The 18,371-nt window shown below is 52.6% G+C and overlaps 6 protein-coding genes across 6 annotated transcripts; 4 read left to right on the plus strand and 2 right to left on the minus strand.

Annotated features, from left to right (window-relative positions):
• The first annotated feature begins 223 nt into the window (after window positions 1-223).
• Window positions 224-3,006, plus strand: SEPMUDRAFT_150451 (Yip1-domain-containing protein). Its single transcript, XM_016906183.1, has 4 exons — window positions 224-734; window positions 826-936; window positions 1,004-2,357; window positions 2,616-3,006. Exons 1-3 carry the CDS (start codon window positions 342-344, stop codon window positions 1,490-1,492), a joined length of 993 nt encoding a protein of 330 aa, XP_016759671.1. The 5' UTR covers window positions 224-341; the 3' UTR covers window positions 1,493-2,357; window positions 2,616-3,006.
• Window positions 3,007-3,095: 89 nt separating this feature from the next.
• On the plus strand, window positions 3,096-4,456 carry SEPMUDRAFT_150452 (uncharacterized protein). The gene has a single exon (XM_016906184.1). It carries the CDS (start codon window positions 3,101-3,103, stop codon window positions 4,085-4,087), a length of 987 nt encoding a protein of 328 aa, XP_016759672.1. The 5' UTR covers window positions 3,096-3,100; the 3' UTR covers window positions 4,088-4,456.
• A 2,381-nt stretch (window positions 4,457-6,837) lies between these two features.
• On the plus strand, window positions 6,838-10,554 carry SEPMUDRAFT_150453 (glycine dehydrogenase). The gene is made up of 2 exons (XM_016906185.1): window positions 6,838-10,046; window positions 10,123-10,554. Exons 1-2 carry the CDS (start codon window positions 6,916-6,918, stop codon window positions 10,169-10,171), a joined length of 3,180 nt encoding a protein of 1,059 aa, XP_016759673.1. The 5' UTR covers window positions 6,838-6,915; the 3' UTR covers window positions 10,172-10,554.
• An 884-nt stretch (window positions 10,555-11,438) lies between these two features.
• Window positions 11,439-12,944, plus strand: SEPMUDRAFT_150454 (uncharacterized protein). Its single transcript, XM_016906186.1, has one exon. It carries the CDS (start codon window positions 11,457-11,459, stop codon window positions 12,750-12,752), a length of 1,296 nt encoding a protein of 431 aa, XP_016759674.1. The 5' UTR covers window positions 11,439-11,456; the 3' UTR covers window positions 12,753-12,944.
• Window positions 12,945-13,322: 378 nt separating this feature from the next.
• Window positions 13,323-14,982, minus strand: SEPMUDRAFT_47354 (FAD/NAD(P)-binding domain-containing protein; the record flags this gene model as incomplete). Its single annotated transcript, XM_016909032.1, has 2 exons — window positions 13,323-13,584; window positions 13,703-14,982. The coding sequence occupies 2 exons, from the start codon at window positions 14,980-14,982 to the stop codon at window positions 13,323-13,325; spliced, it is 1,542 nt and encodes a 513-aa protein (XP_016759675.1).
• On the minus strand, window positions 13,451-18,196 carry SEPMUDRAFT_150456 (uncharacterized protein). Its single transcript, XM_016906187.1, has 4 exons — window positions 15,486-18,196; window positions 15,293-15,397; window positions 13,703-15,170; window positions 13,451-13,584 (listed from the first exon to the last, which is right to left on the minus strand). Exon 1 carries the CDS (start codon window positions 18,177-18,179, stop codon window positions 15,633-15,635), a length of 2,547 nt encoding a protein of 848 aa, XP_016759676.1. The 5' UTR covers window positions 18,180-18,196; the 3' UTR covers window positions 13,451-13,584; window positions 13,703-15,170; window positions 15,293-15,397; window positions 15,486-15,632.
• Between the last annotated feature and the right edge of the window lie 175 nt (window positions 18,197-18,371).

An 18,371-nucleotide genomic window follows, 5' to 3' on the forward strand; every position in this document is an offset into this window, starting at 1 on the left:
GGGCAGGTGTATAATAAGTTAATCACTACTGTACCTACCTTACCTTACCTTACCTACCACAGAGAGAGAAAGAGTGAGAGAAGGAAGTCGCGGAGGGGCTCCCTGTCTGCGACAACCTGGAATCCTCCATTCGGTCACGCTAGAACACGCCAAGACCCACTGCCGCTCCCGTCTACTGCTGCACTCTATTCACTCTATGAGACACACTCACTACTGCTGACAACTAACTTCTCTCCCTGCTCGCGCCTCTCGCCTCCTGCTCGCCAGCATATGTAGCTAGCGACTGACACCGAGAATCTCTCGACTACACCCTGTCGCCAGCATCGTGTGCCCCGAGCACAATGGCCAACTACGCCTACCAAGCTCCGCCCAACAACGCCTACAACACCGCCAACCCAGCCCAAAACCTCAACTTCTACCAATCCTCCTACTCGAACCCGCAGCAGCCCGTCTCCGGCCAGACGACTCCCTTTCAAGCCTACGGCAGCGCGGCCCAACAATCACAAGGCTATGGCCAACCATATGCGGCAGGAGGAGGAGGAGGAGGAGCTTCGTCGGCAGCGAACTATGGCTTTGGTGCTTTCCCTGGCCAACCCGGCGCGAGTGGACAAATGGGCACAGGGCAAGGTGGCCTGCGAACGGGCTGGTTAGCCGCGTTTGGTACAGAGGGTTATGATGGGGAGCCGCCATTGCTTGAGGAGTTGGGAGTCAACTTCAGCCACATTCAGATGAAGGTAATCCTCATAATCGTGCTGTGCATGCACCGGAAGACACGTCAAAGACATGCAATGAACATGAGCTGATGAGATGCGTGCCCGGCTACAGACGCTGACTGTCCTCAATCCCATGGCACGAATCGATCAGCATATCATGGACGATGCAGACCTCGCTGGTCCTTTTCTGTTCTGTGCTCTGTTTGGGACCTTCTTACTCTTGGTCAGTTCCACCTCCTGCTGCATGTGACTCTGCATTGCAATAATGCCTTTCTGACTCTCAATCGTAGTCTGGCAAACTCTGGTTCGGCTATGTCTGCGGACTGGCCGCTCTGGGAGCCTTCAGCCTCCACTTCGTCTTCAGCATGATGTCCCCACCCCTGTCATCGGACGAAGTTGCAGCTATCCAGAACCACAGCGCAAGCCAATACCAAGGCTCCTCGCACTTCTCCTCCACCCTCACCTTGGGTCGATCAAGTTCCGTCCTCGGATATTGCCTCCTCCCTCTGGTCTTTGCAAGCTTACTGGGTGTCGCTCTCCCGCTAGACACGTTTATCGGATACTGCCTCGTTAGCCTGGCAATTTCATGGTGCACGTATTCCAGCTCCGCAATGTTCTGTGTTGTGGGTAGAATGTCCAACATGAGAGGCTTAGTGGCTTATCCTCTGGCGCTGTTCTATGCTGGCTTTGGAATCATGGCTGTCTTCTCGAGTCGGGGGACGGGAAGAATCGACCAAATGACCAAGACCGCTGCTGGACTGTCAGGTGGAAAATTGTAGTGGATCTTTTTGCACGGGACGGATGCGCAGCATGAATGAGCCGTCTCCTCCTCGTTCTTCGCTTCCTGTAACGTACCATTGTATAGCGTTACGACCAGCGGACAAGCGCGCACAAGGCTGGAGGAACGCACACACGGCAAATCGAGCTGCAATCGATCACACAGGACTTCAGCAAGCATAACGACCTCAAGTCTATGCTGTCTGCATGATGACGCTGGCGAAGAATCGCTAGTGGCACCATTCAGCACCAGTTCGATCAGTCTTCTCGAGCAATATGCAAAGATTCCTCGGGCGATTCGCGATTGCGAGTCACAATCACAGACCCACCCATTGAACAGCCACCCTCCGAGTACACTTGGCTGCCCAGCCCTCGTGTCCGTCTAAGCCAACACCCGACATTACGCATCTACTGCCACTCGGAGGGCAGCACTTCATCATGCCAATATCAATGGACGAGTTCGGCTGTTGCTATTGGTATACCGCTTCTCCAAATCTCAAACAGAGTCGTCAGCAGCCTCTGCTTGGCTGATAGGCAGTTGAACATTGCGGTAGCCGCACATCCATAAACGTCTATATAATATGAGTCAAAGACAGACAGATTCCTTCGTTGCAGCACCTCGCTGTACAATCAAATCATTCTTCACTTGGAGGCTACAATCAGCAATCTCTCACAATCAAACTACCTGACTTTGTCCTTCAGACATGGCCTCCCTGCTCACCCTCGGACTGGTCCTCACCAGGCTCGCCATTGCTCAAAACGTGACCGTACCAGCTGTTATTGGCAGGAACGCTATTGCTCAGCAGACTGGTGGTGGTGGTGGTGGAGGAACCGCTGGCGGTGGCGGTGGAGGAACCGCTGGCGGCGGTGGCGGAGGAACCATTGGCGGCAGGGATGCTATTGCTCAGGCAGTAACAACACCAATTGTTGAAGGAAGCGCCATTGTCGGCAGGGACGCCATTGCTCAAGTGACACAACCAGGTGGCGGAGGAACCATTGGCGGCAGAGACGCTATTACTCAAGTGACAGTAACCATTGTCGGCAGAGACGCTATTGCTCAGCAGACAGGTGGTGGTGGTGGTGGAGGAACCGCTGGTGGTGGTGGCGGTGGAACCGCTGGCGGCGGTGGCGGAGGAACCATTGGCGGCAGGGATGCTATTGCTCAGGCAGTAACAACACCAATTGTTGAAGGAAGCGCCATTGTCGGCAGGGATGCTATTGCTCAAGTGACACAACCAGGTGGCGGTGGAGGAACCATTGGCGGCAGAGACGCCATTGCTCAGCAAACACCAATGCCATCAGCCATTTCAGCCATTCTCGTCGGCAGGGATGCCATTGCCCAGGAAGAATTGGAACCGATCCATGATCCAATGGTCAAGAGGAATGCTATTGCCCAGGAAGAATTGGAACCGATCCATGATCCAATGGTCAAGAGGAATGCCATTGCTCAGGAAGCATTGGAACCGACCCCGATGGTCAAGAGGTATGCCATTGCTCAGGAAGCATTGGAACCGACCCCGATGGTCAAGAGGGATGCCATTGCTCAAGAGACAGTAACCATTATCCACAGGGACGCCAATGCTCAGCAGGCAAATCCGCCCCCCACTCCAATGGCCAAGAGGGATGCTATTGCTCAAGAGACAGTAATTGTCGGCAGGGACGCCAATGCTCAAGAGTCGGCAATCAAGGTTATTCCTAGGGACGCCAATGCTCAGCAGGCAAATCCGCCCCCTACTCCAATGGCCAAGAGGGATGCTATTGCTCAGGCCGTAACAACACCAATTGTTGGATCCAGCGTCATTGTCGGCAGGGACGCTATTGCCCAGGCAGTAACAACACCAATTGTTGAAGGAAGCGCTATTGTCGGCAGGGAGGCTATTGCTCAGCAAACACCAGGTGGATCAGCTATCGCCAAAAGGGACGCCAATGCTCAGCAAACACCAGGCGGATCAGCTATCGCCGAAAGGGAGGCTATTGCTCAGCAAACACCAGGCGGATCAGCTATCGCCAAAAGGGAGGCTATTAGTGCTCGACACACAGCAGCACCGTGGATTATTGATAGCGCAGGAAAGCCTGTCGTTGCCAGGGAGGCTATTCCTCAAGGGAATGGATCAGTTGTCGCCAGGGAGGCTCAGCCTCAAACCAATGGATCAGTTATCGCCAGGGAGGCTCAACCTCAAACCAATGGATCCGTTATCGCCAGGGAGGCTCAACCTCAAACCAATGGATCAGTTATCGCCAGGGAGGCTCAACCTCAAACCAATGGATCAGTTATCGCTAGGGAGGCTCAGCCTCAAACCAATGGATCAGTTATCGCCAGGGATGCTCAACCTCAGACCAATGGATCAGTTATGGCTAGGGAGGCTCAACCTCAAACCAACGGATCAGCTATGGCCAAGAGGGAGGCGATTGCTCAAGAAATGAGCATGACAACTTCGGTTATTCCCACGGCGACGATGAGTGGTGGTTCTGAGACGGGCAGTGCGACGTCGACTGCTGATAGCAGTAGTGCCGCCGAGAGGTTGGTTGGAAGTGGGGCAGGCTTGGGCCTGATGATCGGGACTTTGGCATGTGTGGTTGGGGCGGTGATGCTGTGAGCACAAGTCCAGATCTTGGGTACTGACTTGACTGATATTCCATACCGAAATGGGCTAGGAGCTAGGAGCATAGGCGTGCGTGGAGTGTGTGGTGTGTGTGTATGTGTGGAGTTGCCGGGATGATGTGACGAAACAAGTGGAGGCAGTGGGGAGGCTTGGATGTTGGTGGTCGATTTTCCTTTTTTGTACCTGATTTTGATTGATTGGATTGGTTTTGTTGCCAATTGGCAAAATAGGTATAGAGAGGGTCGGTGTTTGTTTCTCTCGTTGAAACACCTGACAGATGGAGAAGAGGGGTGTAGATACATAGCTATGTATTTACCTAAGGTAGCTAGCTAGGCACACTGTCGTTTTAGGGCGCCAATTTGAAAGGGAAATTTTGCTTTGGCTTGCACATAAAAATTCACCGAGTGAAGTTGTGAAAGACAGGGCGGGTGCACGGACGTTCGTCCGGGTGGTTTTTTGTGTCGATCGGATCGGCAAATATATTTTTAAAAAGACAAAAAAACAACCACATACCCCAAGATACACGTGTACATGTATCTTTGATATGTATCTTTGATTTGTACCTTTGATATGTACTTTTTGTGGGTATGCAAGGGTATTGTATGTATGTATGTACATGCACACGGACAGATACACGGATATACACGGACGTACACGGACGCACGGACGCACAGGTACAGATACAGACATATACCAAGCCGGCAACCGGGAGGGAGGAAGGGAGGGAGTGGATGAATGAATGAATGAATGATTCCCTGCTGAGGTGGTTCCTGCATACAGTAGGTAGGTAGGTATATAAGAAACCTGTAGATTAGGTAAGGTACGAGCTGGTACTGGTACAGGCACAGGCACAGGCACAGGTACAGGTACAGGTACACGACAATACCTGATGAACACGCCTTAGGTATTCAGTCACTCTACATAGGAGGAGGTTGGAGGTACCTAAGAGACTAGGCTAAGCTAGGTAAGTTAGGTAAGTTAGGTCCCTCCTAGCCCTATGGAAAATCATTTACGAACCTGAAGAGAGTGGAGTACCTTGGAGAGTGGAGTACCTTAGAGAGTGGAGTACCTTAGAGAGTGGAGTACCTTAGAAAGTGGAGAGAAGAGTGGAGGTTATGGGTCAGGTTTAGCATACGCTCTACGGCACTTGAGGTAGATATTTCGGTATTTACCTAAGGTAAGGTACTACGTAAGGTACGTTCTTACATAAGGTCAGGTACAACATAGGTGACACCTACAGGCTACATGTACATGGACCTCCTATAAGATGTAGATTAGTGGATACATATATGTGGATATGTGGGCTGGTGGGTCACGTAAGGCAAAAGTAGAAACTAGCTTCTTAGGTAACCGGATACACTTTTCCCCGTTGCAATGGATCCCCTCGGAGGTAGCTTCTCTTCATTACCCCTCCGGATGGAATGTCGGCCGAAGTTCTACGGCTTAGGACGGGACGGAGGTTGGTATGTGCCTGAGGTAGATGTGTATAATTTTTTTTTGATAGGGCGGAGGGTTGCTTTGAGGGAGATTTCGGAGGTTGAATAGGGTAGTGTTGGAATAGGGTGGGTTTGGATTGGATGGGTTTGAAGGTGAATCGATGGGTAGATGGAGGAATGGATAGAGGGATAAAGGGATGGATGGAGGGATGGATGAATAGCAGGCGCCCCGAATATTGAATGTTCTATAGGCTTGCCTGCTACCTCCTAGGTGTATGGAATTGTTGAAGAGTAATTATTGAGATCCATGATCGTGTCAATTTGAATGTCTATCAGCTGTACTATATAGACTACCGGCCTCTGGCCTCAGGCTCCAACCTCGCCGACTGTCTCGTTTGCAACGGGTGCCTGATTGCTGTGTGCCACATCAACAGGAATGACAGCCAATTCCGCACGATACGATACGGGACGGGCGTGTATACGGGCAGGCCTGCGTGCGTGCGTGTATGCGTATGTACATGTATGTATTCCATCACGATCTTCATCTTCTTCCTGCCTTAGGCATTACTCTGGGCATCTCTCTCCATCTCTGAATTGCCTACCTCAGGCAGAAAGTACAAGGTCGTTCTTTTGTTAAGAATATTCAGAGTGAAGATCTCTACAAGGAGAATTGGTTCCAAAGAACAGGCCGAATACCTGCCTGAGGCGCCCGCCACTTACACAAACCCGAATCCGATGGATGATGATACCTAATCAGGATATATTATGATGAGATTACCTTTATGGTATACGATTACCTCAGGTAGGCAAAAGTTGAGACAGGACAGGGTGCGGATCGGGTATTGCGGGAGGGGCAGAGTAATGAAACAGAAGCAGAGTCTGATCAGGTATATGTGGAGTTTTGGACTGTAAACTCGTCAAAGCTACCAGGTAGGTACTTGAAGTAAGGGGGGCAGGGCAACCGTTGGACTTGTCTGAGAAGACGTTACCATTCAGGAGCTGCGACGAGAGATGGAGGAGTGGACAGATACATACCTGATTGTTGGATATTCTATAAGAACTCAAGTCACCTTACTTACGGTGACCGAATACATGGAAACAGCATAGCCCTTTGGACATCCCGGCTAGCGGCGGCCCATGGCTCACTGATAAGCAAAGGTTAATGAAAGATAGGCATCTGTGCCCTGTGCCATGGATCGACGGTGAATGAACTTTTTCTCCAACTGAACGCACACGTGAACTCAAGTCGAGTCGAGTCTCTTCTTGTCTCTTCTCTTCCACTTGTCACACCTCCATCCTCCCGTCTCTCGTCACACCTGGAGGGAGTCTCCCCATCGCACCAACATATTTCGACCCACCCTAAACAGTGGTAGACGAGCTGTTAACATGTCAACCACTGCCATTCGCCTTCGAGCGCAATGGCTGGCTACGCGACGGCCGCTCTCTACACGCTGCATGCTGAACAAGCCCACCATCCAGACCCGACCATATCACATCTCGCCCGCCCAGCCGGACTCTGCACACACACGCACGCGAGGCTTCTACTCCAGCGCCCCACGAGACAGTGAGCTCGAGGTCAAGAGCCATGACTCCTCCATCTTCGCACCGCTCGACACCTTCCCACGCCGCCACATTGGCCCCACCGCCACCACCACCGAGGAGATGCTCCAGGCTCTCGACCCACCCGTGAAGAGCTTGGATGAGTTTGTGAAGCAGGTTCTGCCCGAGTCTATTCTCACCACCAAGGACCTCAATGTCGAGGGACCTGTGCCAGAGTCGGGCTCAGTGCCCACGACTGAGGGCGGCTTCTCCGAGAGCCAGTTATTGGCTCGATTGCGTGAGATTGCGGGCGAGAACAAGGTCTACAAGTCCTACATTGGGTGTGGCTACGCCGGAACTCGTGTGCCAGAAGTGATCAAGCGCAATATCTTGGAGAATCCTGCCTGGTACACCAGCTACACGCCCTACCAGCCAGAGATTAGTCAGGGAAGATTGGAGTCGCTGCTGAACTTCCAGACCATGGTGACGGATCTCACAGGACTCGCCATTGCCAATGCCTCCCTCCTCGATGAAGCTACTGCTGCAGCAGAGGCGATGACGCTCGCGATGAACACCATTCCCGCTTCTCGACTGAAGAAGATGGAGAAGAAGGTGTGGCTGGTATCTCATCTCGCCCACCCACAGACTATCGCTGTGCTGGAGAGCCGCGCGCAAGGGTTTGGTATCACCATTGAAGTAGCGGACATTCTTGCAGACGGGTGCAAGCGGGTCGACGAGCTCAGTAACAGCCTGTTGGGCGTCCAGGCGCAGTATCCAGACACCCTCGGAGGAGTCGCCGACTACAAGAACCTGGCTGACAAAGTGCACCAGTATCAGGGCACGTTTGCTGTAGGCACTGACCTGCTTGCTCTGACTTTGCTCACACCTCCTGGCGAATTTGGTGCCGATGTTGCCTTTGGGAATGCTCAGCGCTTCGGTGTGCCTTTCGGCTTTGGTGGTCCACACGCTGCCTTCTTCGCTGTCAGCGACAAGCACAGTCGCAAGATTCCTGGACGTCTCATCGGTCTCTCCAAGGATCGTCTTGGCAACAACGCTGCTCGTCTGGCTCTGCAGACACGTGAGCAGCACATTCGAAGAGAAAAGGCAACCAGCAATGTGTGCACTGCCCAGGCTCTTCTGGCCAATATGAGCGCCATGTATGCTGTCTATCACGGTCCACACGGTCTGAAGAAGATTGCAGAAAAGGTTGCAAAGATGACTCAAGTGCTTGCAAAGGGTCTTGAGAGCGGCGGTCTGGAAGTGCGTCAACCCGTCGCCTTTGATACTGTGGTGGTGAGGAAGCATGATGCTCCTGGCTTCGCTGCCAAGTGTGTGTCCAACTTCTTGACCAACTTCCGTGTGATTGACGACGATCACATCGGTATCACCATCGACGAGACTGTGGGCAAGAAGCAGATTGATCAGATCTTCAAGGCCTTTACGACTGATGCGATTGACATTGAGGGACTCGCGCAGGGTGTTGAAGCCAATGCTCAAGTTCCCAAGTCACTTAAACGGACATCTGCATTCCTCACTCACCCGGTCTTCAACTCCTACCACTCCGAGACGGAAATCTTGCGCTACATGCACCACTTGCAGTCCAAGGATCTATCTCTGGTGCACTCCATGATTCCTCTCGGGTCATGCACCATGAAGCTGAACGCGACGACGGAAATGATTCCCATCACCTGGCCCGAGTTTGCCAACATTCATCCTTTTGCGCCGAGTGAGCAGACCAAGGGCTATCAAACTCTGATTAAGGAATTGGAGGACGATCTTGCAGAGATTACCGGTTTCCACTCCGTTTCGCTACAGCCGAACTCTGGTGCCCAGGGAGAGTTCACTGGTCTTCGTGTGATTCGCAAGTTCCAGGAGCAGCAGCCGGGCAAGAAGCGTGATATCTGCCTGATTCCCGAGTCTGCCCACGGCACGAACCCCGCTTCGGCAGCAATGGCGGGAATGCGTGTAGTGACGATCAAGTGTGATACCAAAGGGACCGGTAACCTGGACATTGCCGACCTCGAAGCCAAGTGCGAAAAGTACAGTGAGGAGCTGGGTGCCTTTATGGTGACCTACCCATCGACGTTTGGAGTGTTCGAACCGGAGGTCAAGAGAGCGTGTGAGATTGTGCACAAGCATGGTGGTCAAGTGTACATGGACGGTGCCAACATGAACGCACAAATTGGACTTTGCTCACCGGGCGAGATTGGTGCTGATGTCTGCCATCTCAACCTCCACAAAACATTCTGCATTCCTCACGGAGGAGGTGGTCCTGGAGTAGGACCCATTGGCGTTGCAGAGCACCTCGCTCCATTCTTGCCCGGCCACCCACTTGTGGCCAACGTGGGTGGAAAGCAAGCTACTGCGCCAGTGTCCGCTGCCCCATGGGGTTCCGCGAGCATTCTGCCCATCTCCTGGGCATACATCAAGATGATGGGCGCTCGTGGACTCACCCACGCCACGAAGATCACCCTCCTCAATGCCAACTACATCATGTCTCGGCTGCAGAAGGATGGGCAATATGACATTGCCTTCACCAACGCCAACAAACGCTGCGCTCACGAATTTATCCTCGATACCCGCAACTTCAAGAAATCCTCGGGAATCGAAGTCATCGATATCGCGAAGCGTCTGCAGGATTATGGTTTTCACTCGCCGACCATGTCCTGGCCCATCTCCAACACGCTCATGATTGAGCCGACCGAATCGGAATCCAAGGACGAACTCGATCGTTTCTGCGATGCCTTGTTGTCGATTCGGCAAGAGATTCGCGAGATTGAGAATGGGTCGCAGCCTCGCGAAGGCAATGTGCTCAAGATGGCGCCGCACACGCAGCAAGACCTCATCACGTCCGAGTGGGATCGTCCGTACAGCCGTGAGAAGGCTGCCTATCCTCTGCCATGGCTCAAGCAGAAGAAGTTCTGGCCCAGTGTGACCCGATTGGACGATGCGTATGGAGATACCAATCTGTTCTGCAGGTACGTGCACATGAATTGTGATTATTCCGTGGGCAAGAAGTTATGCTAACATCTGTGTGTGCGTGTGTGTGTGTAGCTGTGCACCAGGCGGTACTGTCGAGGATCAGCCGGTCCAATCGACCTAAGCCTGCACATGCATCCTCCCTGTCTCTGCTGCTCGTGTCCGGAGTGCGGTTAGTGTCTCGAGCGGGGGGGATGCAGTAGATGGACCAGGGGAGAATTCACAGCGATAGATTTCAACACACCTTTTACGATGACCTCTGTAGGCAACTACGAGACTTTCAACAGCGTTCAAGCGAGGCGTTCGGCATACTCTTCACCGGGTGTGTTCAGGGGATAAGATGGTATGGTATGGTGTGGAACGGATCGTTTTTCACATGGGATGAAAATGGAGTTGGGTTATACTCATAGGATGAGGATGATGCCGATGTCCTTCCCGACTACAGGTACCCAGACAGATGTGCTCAGCGAATGGGCACAGAGTAATCAAAATCGATGCTGCGTCGACACTGCTGTGTTGTGGCCTCAGGCACACATGTTTTTGTTTCACTCACACATGGTGTACTTTCTGCCTCGTCATCACGTACATGTCATCCATCACACGCCAACGCCAGCCAACAAAATACAGTAATAATACCTCCTACCAGCTCATGGCGAACTCTAGGTAACCTAGCCTAGCCCCAGCTGGGGGGTTCGACGGGCCGCCAAAGTCACACGTCTACATGAGTCGAGAAAAAGAGGCTGCGGATAATAACGTCATGTGCTGCGCGTTGACAGGCAGAGAAAGGGCCAAGGCCCAAGCCCTCGTTGTTCAAATCCTTCCATCAGCCTCCCTCAATTCAAGGCTACCTACATGTACTTGTACCAAACAGGTATCCTTACGGGCGGCCGTCGTGGACGACAACAAGAATAGAAAAAAAGGAGAGCGTGACTTGACCACCACCACCGCGAGAGAGAGAAAAGGAGAGAGAGAGAGAGAGGCTCCTCCTCCTTTCTTGTCTCTTGTCTCTTGTCTGCTGATCTACAACTTCCATCCTCTCTCTCATGGCGGAGCACTCCGAGAGCACAAATGAGGTGGTGTGGTCGGGGGAGCAGACTTGGGCTACCATCACTGAGCAAGACGCACGTGCTGTTGCTGGCTCGCTGATGTTTACTAATGAAGAACTCTTGGAATTGTCTCTGGAAGATGCCAATACCGATATGCCCTTCTTTTCCCCGCAGCTGCAGGAAGAAGTCGGAAACACTGCGCCGCCGCCGCAAGAGGAAAGCGACTGTTCGTGGACGGAGGCGGAGAGCCATGATCTCTGGTATGACCAGCTCCGACAGCAGCTGTACGACTTTCGCCAGGGCCCGGAATGCACCCTCACCACCACACCTCTGGACTCCCGCCGACGGAAACAAGTCCACTCCATGTCGAATCTGTGGGGTCTGAGCCATATGAGCGTGGGCTCGGGGAAGCTCAAACGCGTGCTGCTCAGTAAATGTGCCCTGGCCAAGACGGGAAATCCGAGTGATCGCAGATGGAACCCGTCTCGAGATGCGTGGCTACCGGGCTATATTGACCCCAGACTGGTGCTGTTCCACTGGATATCGTCCACCATCTGCTTCCAGACGTGTCTGAATGTGCTGCAACTGCCCCGACCCATCAACACCATCATGGATGTCCGAGGTGACTATGGCACGGTGTATGCCTTGTTTGAGACGCCTTCCGATGCTGCCTCTGCCCTCCTCGCACTCCACGGCGCACGGCCTCATTGGAATGTCAACGCTGGAGACCGCAATATCGAAGCCTGTTATCTACGATTGCCATTTGGCTTCAGTCTGACTTCACACCTCCTCGCCGCCGGCTTTAGTCGTCTGCCTGCTCTCGTGCACCAAGCTTTCCACACCTCTCAGAGCCGCGACCCCAATGATCCCCATTCGGGCTCTGTATCGCCATCGATACCTGCGTGTCTGCCACCGCCGCGACGCTCGTCCTTGGCTCCCGGCACAGCAAGCCCGACGGAGTTGGCGAATGCTCTCTTCCGTATCTCTTCCTCGCCCCGACAGTATCCGCCCCTCTCCAGCTCGGCCCTCCACAGTCGAAGAGGAAGCGTGTCTCGACGATTGTCGCTGTCATCGTCGCTGTCCCGCGATCTCGGCTACATCTCCGCCAGCAGTCAGGTCGACTCGGAATACAGCTTTGGGACGAATGCTTCGAAAAAGCGGCGACGAGCCCCGAAAGTCCCCGGTGGCTACCCTTGTGCGGTACATGGTTGCGACAAAGTGTTTGATCATCAAGGAGAGCTCACGAAACACGAAAAGGTCCATGGCACGGATCGACCACATGTCTGCACACAATGCGGCAAAGGCTTCTCATATCCAAAAGACTTGCGTCGGCACGAGAGGACACATACCGTCGAGTCGATGACTGTCTCACCCATCTTGGAGCCTGCAGATGCAATCGATGATGGCTTTGATACGTATGATACGCAGTTCGAAAACAACAATGTCGAAGCCGCTTTCACTATGCTCGCTTCAGACACGAATACGGGAGTCTGTGTCTACTGCGGAAAAGGCTTTTCCAATCCTCCCGACTGGGGCATCAGAAGCCAACACCTCGTCACTTGCCACGGTTTAGAAAGTCTGCTTCCTCCTGCATGTAGTAGTAGTAGTAGTCATCAGAGAAATACGCCATCATTCGCGAGGATATGTCATTCTGCTTGAGTTGTTTATATATTAGTTATATCTATCTTTGTGCCTGCGAGGCGTGATGGATGGATGGAGTCGGAGTTTCTTTTTTGTTCTTTTTTTTTTCCCTCTCTTTCTCTTCTTTTTATAGCTGGCTTGCTGCATGGCTGGTGTATGACTAAACGATGGAGATGGAGATGGAGATGATGACGATGGTGATGACGAGAGAAAAAGCGAATAGGAGGACAATGCAAGCAAGCAATAGTAGTAGTAGTAGTAGCTGAGTAGGTACCTACGTACCGTACACAACTTAAAAAATAAAACCAGAAACCTCGGTAAAATTGTACCTACCTGACCTTATCGTCTACTCCCTTACCTGTATGTACTAGGAGGTAGATATATATAATTTCCCACCAAACCCCCCTAAAGAGGATGATGAAGACAGATATACATAATTCTTTTCCTTACCTTGGTACTTTCTCTCAACTTCCCATATATTTATTTCAGGTAGGTAAGGTAGGTCGGTTTGACTCTTTGACCCAGCTGTTTAAACGCACTTACCAATTCACTATGTACCTTAGGTATATATATATATACCTCCCTACCTTACAGTCGTGAACTAGTAGTATTCCCCTTCTTATCTCTTGCGAATAATTCTCGCAATTCAGTCTTTAGGACTCGTTTATGACTCAGTAGACCTCTTTCGTGGATGTCTACCCATTTCATCTCTTTTTCTGTTGTTGTTGTTGTTTTCGTTGATGTTGGAGTGGACGTGGGAGTTTTCCAACCCCATGCGAGATCTTTTTCGCTGCCGTTGCTGGTGTTGTAGAGGGTGTTGAGGATGTATTTTCCGATTATGGGGAGGAATCTGTTTTGTTGGTTGTTAGGTTGGGGGTTGGGGGTTGTGTATGTATGTATGCGGGACTCGTGTTCAGAGGGGTGTCTTTTGGGGGAAGAAAGGAAAGGAAAAAGAAAAAAAAACTCACTTGTAAGAATGAAAACTTCCCCCCGTGGCAATATACAGCCCTTCCAATTTCTTCTCCGGATGTTTGCAAATCAAAAAGTCTTCCGTAGGTGTCTGTGCATCCCAACAAATTCTCCAATAGTCCGGTTCTTTCCCTCGAGCAAAGTCCGGCAGGACGCGGTCGCTAATCATCGCTTTGGTTTCTCGTTTCAAGCATTCCGGAATGTGGTATTGATCATCAGCAGGGACGGAGATTCTCGCGCCGGCAGGCGAAGAGGGATTCACGGGTACGGTATTGATGATTCCTGATCGGGAATTGGCGTATTTCATCAATTTGTTCGAAGAAGTGTTGCTGTTACTGTTGTCAGGTGGGATAATCTCTCCGAGACCACCATAGACTACCACGGGCGTTTGGAATTGATTCAGTTGTTGGACCTCTTCATCAGAGACACGATAGTAAGCTGCCACGAGACCTGTAGCTTGGATTTGACGTTCAATTCTCGATTCGTAGGGCAGGTTCAATTCCTCTTCAGTGGGAGATAGAATCTGTGAAGTCCACGGTCCCGCGGCAAGGACCACTTTCTCCGCTTCAAAGATACGGCCATCGAGAGTTCGAGCTCCGGAGATGGTGCCGCAGTCGTCATTCCGGATCAGTGAAACGACTTTTCCAGTCTCGCGTCGGATCCCTCTTCGTTCGGCACTTTTCATAAACGCTTGCGTGGCGGATGCGGCATCGCACCAACCTGCTTCGGGGTTGAAATAGGCAGCTTGGAAACCTTGATGAGAAGTGCCTCGTAAAGCTGTCCATTGTTGCGGAATCTGATCGAGGGTGACATCTTGGAATTGTGTGCTTCCTCGACTTTCAAACGTGGATTTGATTCGGCTTTTGAGACTACTCCCTTCTTCTTCGTACATGAGCCAGCCTACTTTGTGGAAATACGGGCCGAGTTCTTCCGACCAGAACCATGGATGGATGGTTTCGCACGCGAGATCACAGTAGAGCTTGTTGGCATAGTCGGTGCGGATCACACGGTTCACGTCGATCGAAGCGGCGGGTTTGGGTGGGCAGGGCGCTTGGTCGATGATGGTCACTCGAGAGGGGTCTTTGTAGTGCTGGGCAAGATGATATGCGGTGGAAGTGCCGAAAGTGCCGGCGCCGATGATCAGGACGGTGGGTTCCGGCTTGCCTTCATGTGGGTTGTCGATGTCGATGCGTTTGGGATTGGGAACTTGACCATACAAGCCGCTGTTGGGCTGCTGAATCCGCCTTCCATCCTTTCCGTACGTGGCGTAGGTGGGCATTGTGCACCGCTGTTATCGACGGATCTGTGTCTTGGCGGAGAAGTGAGTGGTGCAGTCAGTGGTGAAGTGGTGGAGAGACACACTGCAACGGGAATAAAAACCGTATATATGTGCACACGTGCGGTCAAATGGAATGCTGCATCCCCGCGCGGATGCACCCATGCCCTCATCGCAGGACGTAGCAATGCCTGTTTGTGGGGAGGGTTGGTCAGTTGTAGGCTCGTTAAGTAGTGTGCATATACCAAAGCATCCATGTCGTGAACAGACTAACAGTCTGGGGGGACCAGGATCGTGAGGGGAAGCTGACAACCTTGCATGTATCTTCTGTACAGTATACATCATGTATCCTGGCTCGTCAGAGGGAGCGCCACGAACTCGAATAGGCAGAGCAGACACAAACTTCACACATGTTGCACTGTGTGATGATTCAGCATTCAGTTGCAGTCAGTGATACTGTCTCAGGGTGTGAAGAGCTATCCAAACCCACACTCAAGCGGACCTACAGTAGTGACACTAAGCCATATGATCATTCCGGCAGGCTCTGGTTGCCTACCAGATACATTCACTGCATTCACTGCGCTGCTCCAGGTCGGGTGAGACCTGTCGGTATGACAGCCTCCTTATACTGTTACATGATTACTACTCGTGCGTTACTCTTCGTCGCTATCGGCAAACATGTCTTCTGCCTGCTTCTTGCGGGCCATTTCGACAGGCACAGGCTTGCTATTCCCCGAGCTCTTCAGAGAGAAGCTAGTACCATTTGCTTTGGCCGCTTCAGTAGGGGGGAGTTGCCGCAGTGGAGTATCAATCTCAGTGGCAGACTTGCTCTCGGGTGGAGTAGGCTCCTTCGCTGGAACATCATCTAGATCGTCAATGGGACCGCCATCCAGATCATCCATTGGCGTGCCGTCAAGGTCATCAATCGCCGTACCATCGAGATCATCCATGGGCGCGCCGTCAAGGTCATCAATGGCCATGCCATCGAGGTCATCCACCGGTGCGCCGTCTACAACATCGCCATCAGCAGCGGCGTCGGAAGGAGGCATGGGAGCTGGAGAAGCAGAGGCGGCAGTAACTGGTGAAGCTGTACCATCGATGCGCTTGAATTTAGCGAGGTGCTTCGAGTCCGCAAGAGACGCTTGACGATCGGCGTCATGATGGTCCGTCGTCTCATTCGCCGCTTGCTCGAAAAAGTCCTTCTTAAACGTTTCAAAGGCGTCTGTGGCGAAGACGCTATTGCGTTCCCAGATCTCGAAAAGTGATCCCACCTTATTTCGCCATTGTTGCTCTTTCATTCTGCCCCATCCCAGCTCTTTGCCTAGGCGACCGAGTTTTTTGAATGTGTTTTGCCGTCGGAGTCCATTCTCGATCAACTGTCGGTACTTCCAGGCGTTGCGTACACCGGCTGTTGCCGAGTTGAGGAGAATATCATTGATAAGATAGAGAGCAACAAGCTTGACTTGGGACAGGTCGACATCGGCATCTCTTCTGTCTTTGCTGCCGAGGCCATTGGTGTGAGTGCCAATGCTGGGTAGTTCTTCGTCGGGTTCATACATGTCTTCCTCGTCCTGCTCGGCGAGCTGACGGTATACTTCGGCATGATCTGTAGCGCATGTTGTGAAGCAGAACGGCTTTTCCACATTCAACACCAGCATGTCGACAATCTGCTCTGCGCCAACGCCAGCTTTCCTAATGGCGAAATCCGAAATCAAGCCAACATCGCCCATTCTGAGCTTGGCTTGTGTTTTGGGCATCCGTGCAAGAGTCCAGGCAAACTTGAACATCTGATAAGGGGTGAGATGCTTGCTTCCACCAACAGGCCCACCTTCGCCTTCCCGTCTACCACTGTTGAATTTCCTCTTCTCGGCGTCGTCGTCGCTTTCATCGTCGGAAGATTCGTCGTAGTTGGGATGGCCGTGTAGATGGCCCAATCGGGTCAAGTCTGCAAAAGGCACTTCGCCCGGCACGACGATCCAGTCTATCGCCACATCGTCGAATAGACGCGTGGGAGCCACCCCTGTACGCCGTTGTTCTTGCAGCGTTTCAAAAGTATTCTCCCGATTCCATAGGAGATAGCGGTAATACAAACCTTCGGGACTTGCAGCATCATACAGGAACGCGAATCTTTCATCGCTCTCGATCAGACGATCTCCCATCAGGCACGACTCTATTCGAAGTGCTTGGACCGGGTCGGGTTCCGACAGAAGTCGTTCCACCAGGATATGGATCGCGCGAACGGTTCTGATATCAGTTGGTAGCTGAACCGTGACATGCGCATATGCATCGGACCTTTCATTGCGAAAAGCGCGCGACTCTGGAGGTGCGAAATCGGACGGCGGTGGAGCATTTCGCATGTTATATCCTCGATGATGATCTCGACTGATTCTCTCCGCACCAAACGGCTCCGGCTCGTAGACCGTTCCCTGTAGTGCCCCCGGCTGCAACGCGGTAGATGATAGATGGCGAGAGATGGCTAATCGATAGCCACTCCCCAGGTATTTGTCTCGGAGCGCGCTCACAGCAGCATCGATTTGCGCGGTGGTCGTCTCGTAGTCCAGCGTTGCAATCGCCGTAACAGACAACCTGCCCACGAAGAGAGGCGGCGAGATGGAGACGGAGTGGACTTTGAGGTGGTTTTTGAGCAGCACTCGTATTTCAATTTCCGTTACACATGGATCCATATTGGACAGTTGCACAGTAGGCCTGGGAGCAGCAACATCTGGCTCCTCGTCAATCTGCCGGATCAGCTCTTCATGCCTCGCGTCTTCTCCTAGATTGTACTCAGCCGCCAACGCTGCCTGTTCGCGCCTGATTTCCTGCTGCTCCCTCAGCTCGTCCAGCGCTCGTTTCCTCTTGATGCTTGGCGGAGGACCAGCTGCCGCACCCAGACTGCCTGGGCCACTTCTGGGAGGGCCTCCGAAGCCACCACGCGAGCCTCCATATGCGCTGCCTCGTCCTCTGCTGGGCCCCGCAGGAGGTCCTCGCGCCGACGGCGGGAAGCCATCAAAATCCTCGTTGCCTCCGAACGAGTCTTCAAACTCGGCCAACGCTGCCGCAGTCTCTGCCTGCTCTCGCCGCCGCTTCTCCTCTGCCGCCAACCTCTCCTTCTCGAACGCCGAGAGCTTCTTCGGCGCCGCGAGCTTCTGGCTGACGTCGGGAAATTCCTTAGGGGCGTCCTCGTCGTCCATGGTGGTCATGCTACCGTATGTCGTCCATCGTGGTTACCGGAGAGAAAGATGTAGGCGCATTCGAGCCTTGGGAGAGGATGAAGCTTAAGTATTGAGGTACCACGCGGATCACTGCTACTAGTTCTCATCTTAAAAATTTAAGGTTTCGGTGCGATCGGCAGGTCATAGCTCGAACTACAGTCCATCACTGCACCAACCACC

Source organism: Sphaerulina musiva (genome assembly GCF_000320565.1).
Source record: "Sphaerulina musiva SO2202 unplaced genomic scaffold SEPMUscaffold_7, whole genome shotgun sequence".
Lineage (NCBI taxonomy): Eukaryota > Fungi > Ascomycota > Dothideomycetes > Mycosphaerellales > Mycosphaerellaceae > Sphaerulina > Sphaerulina musiva.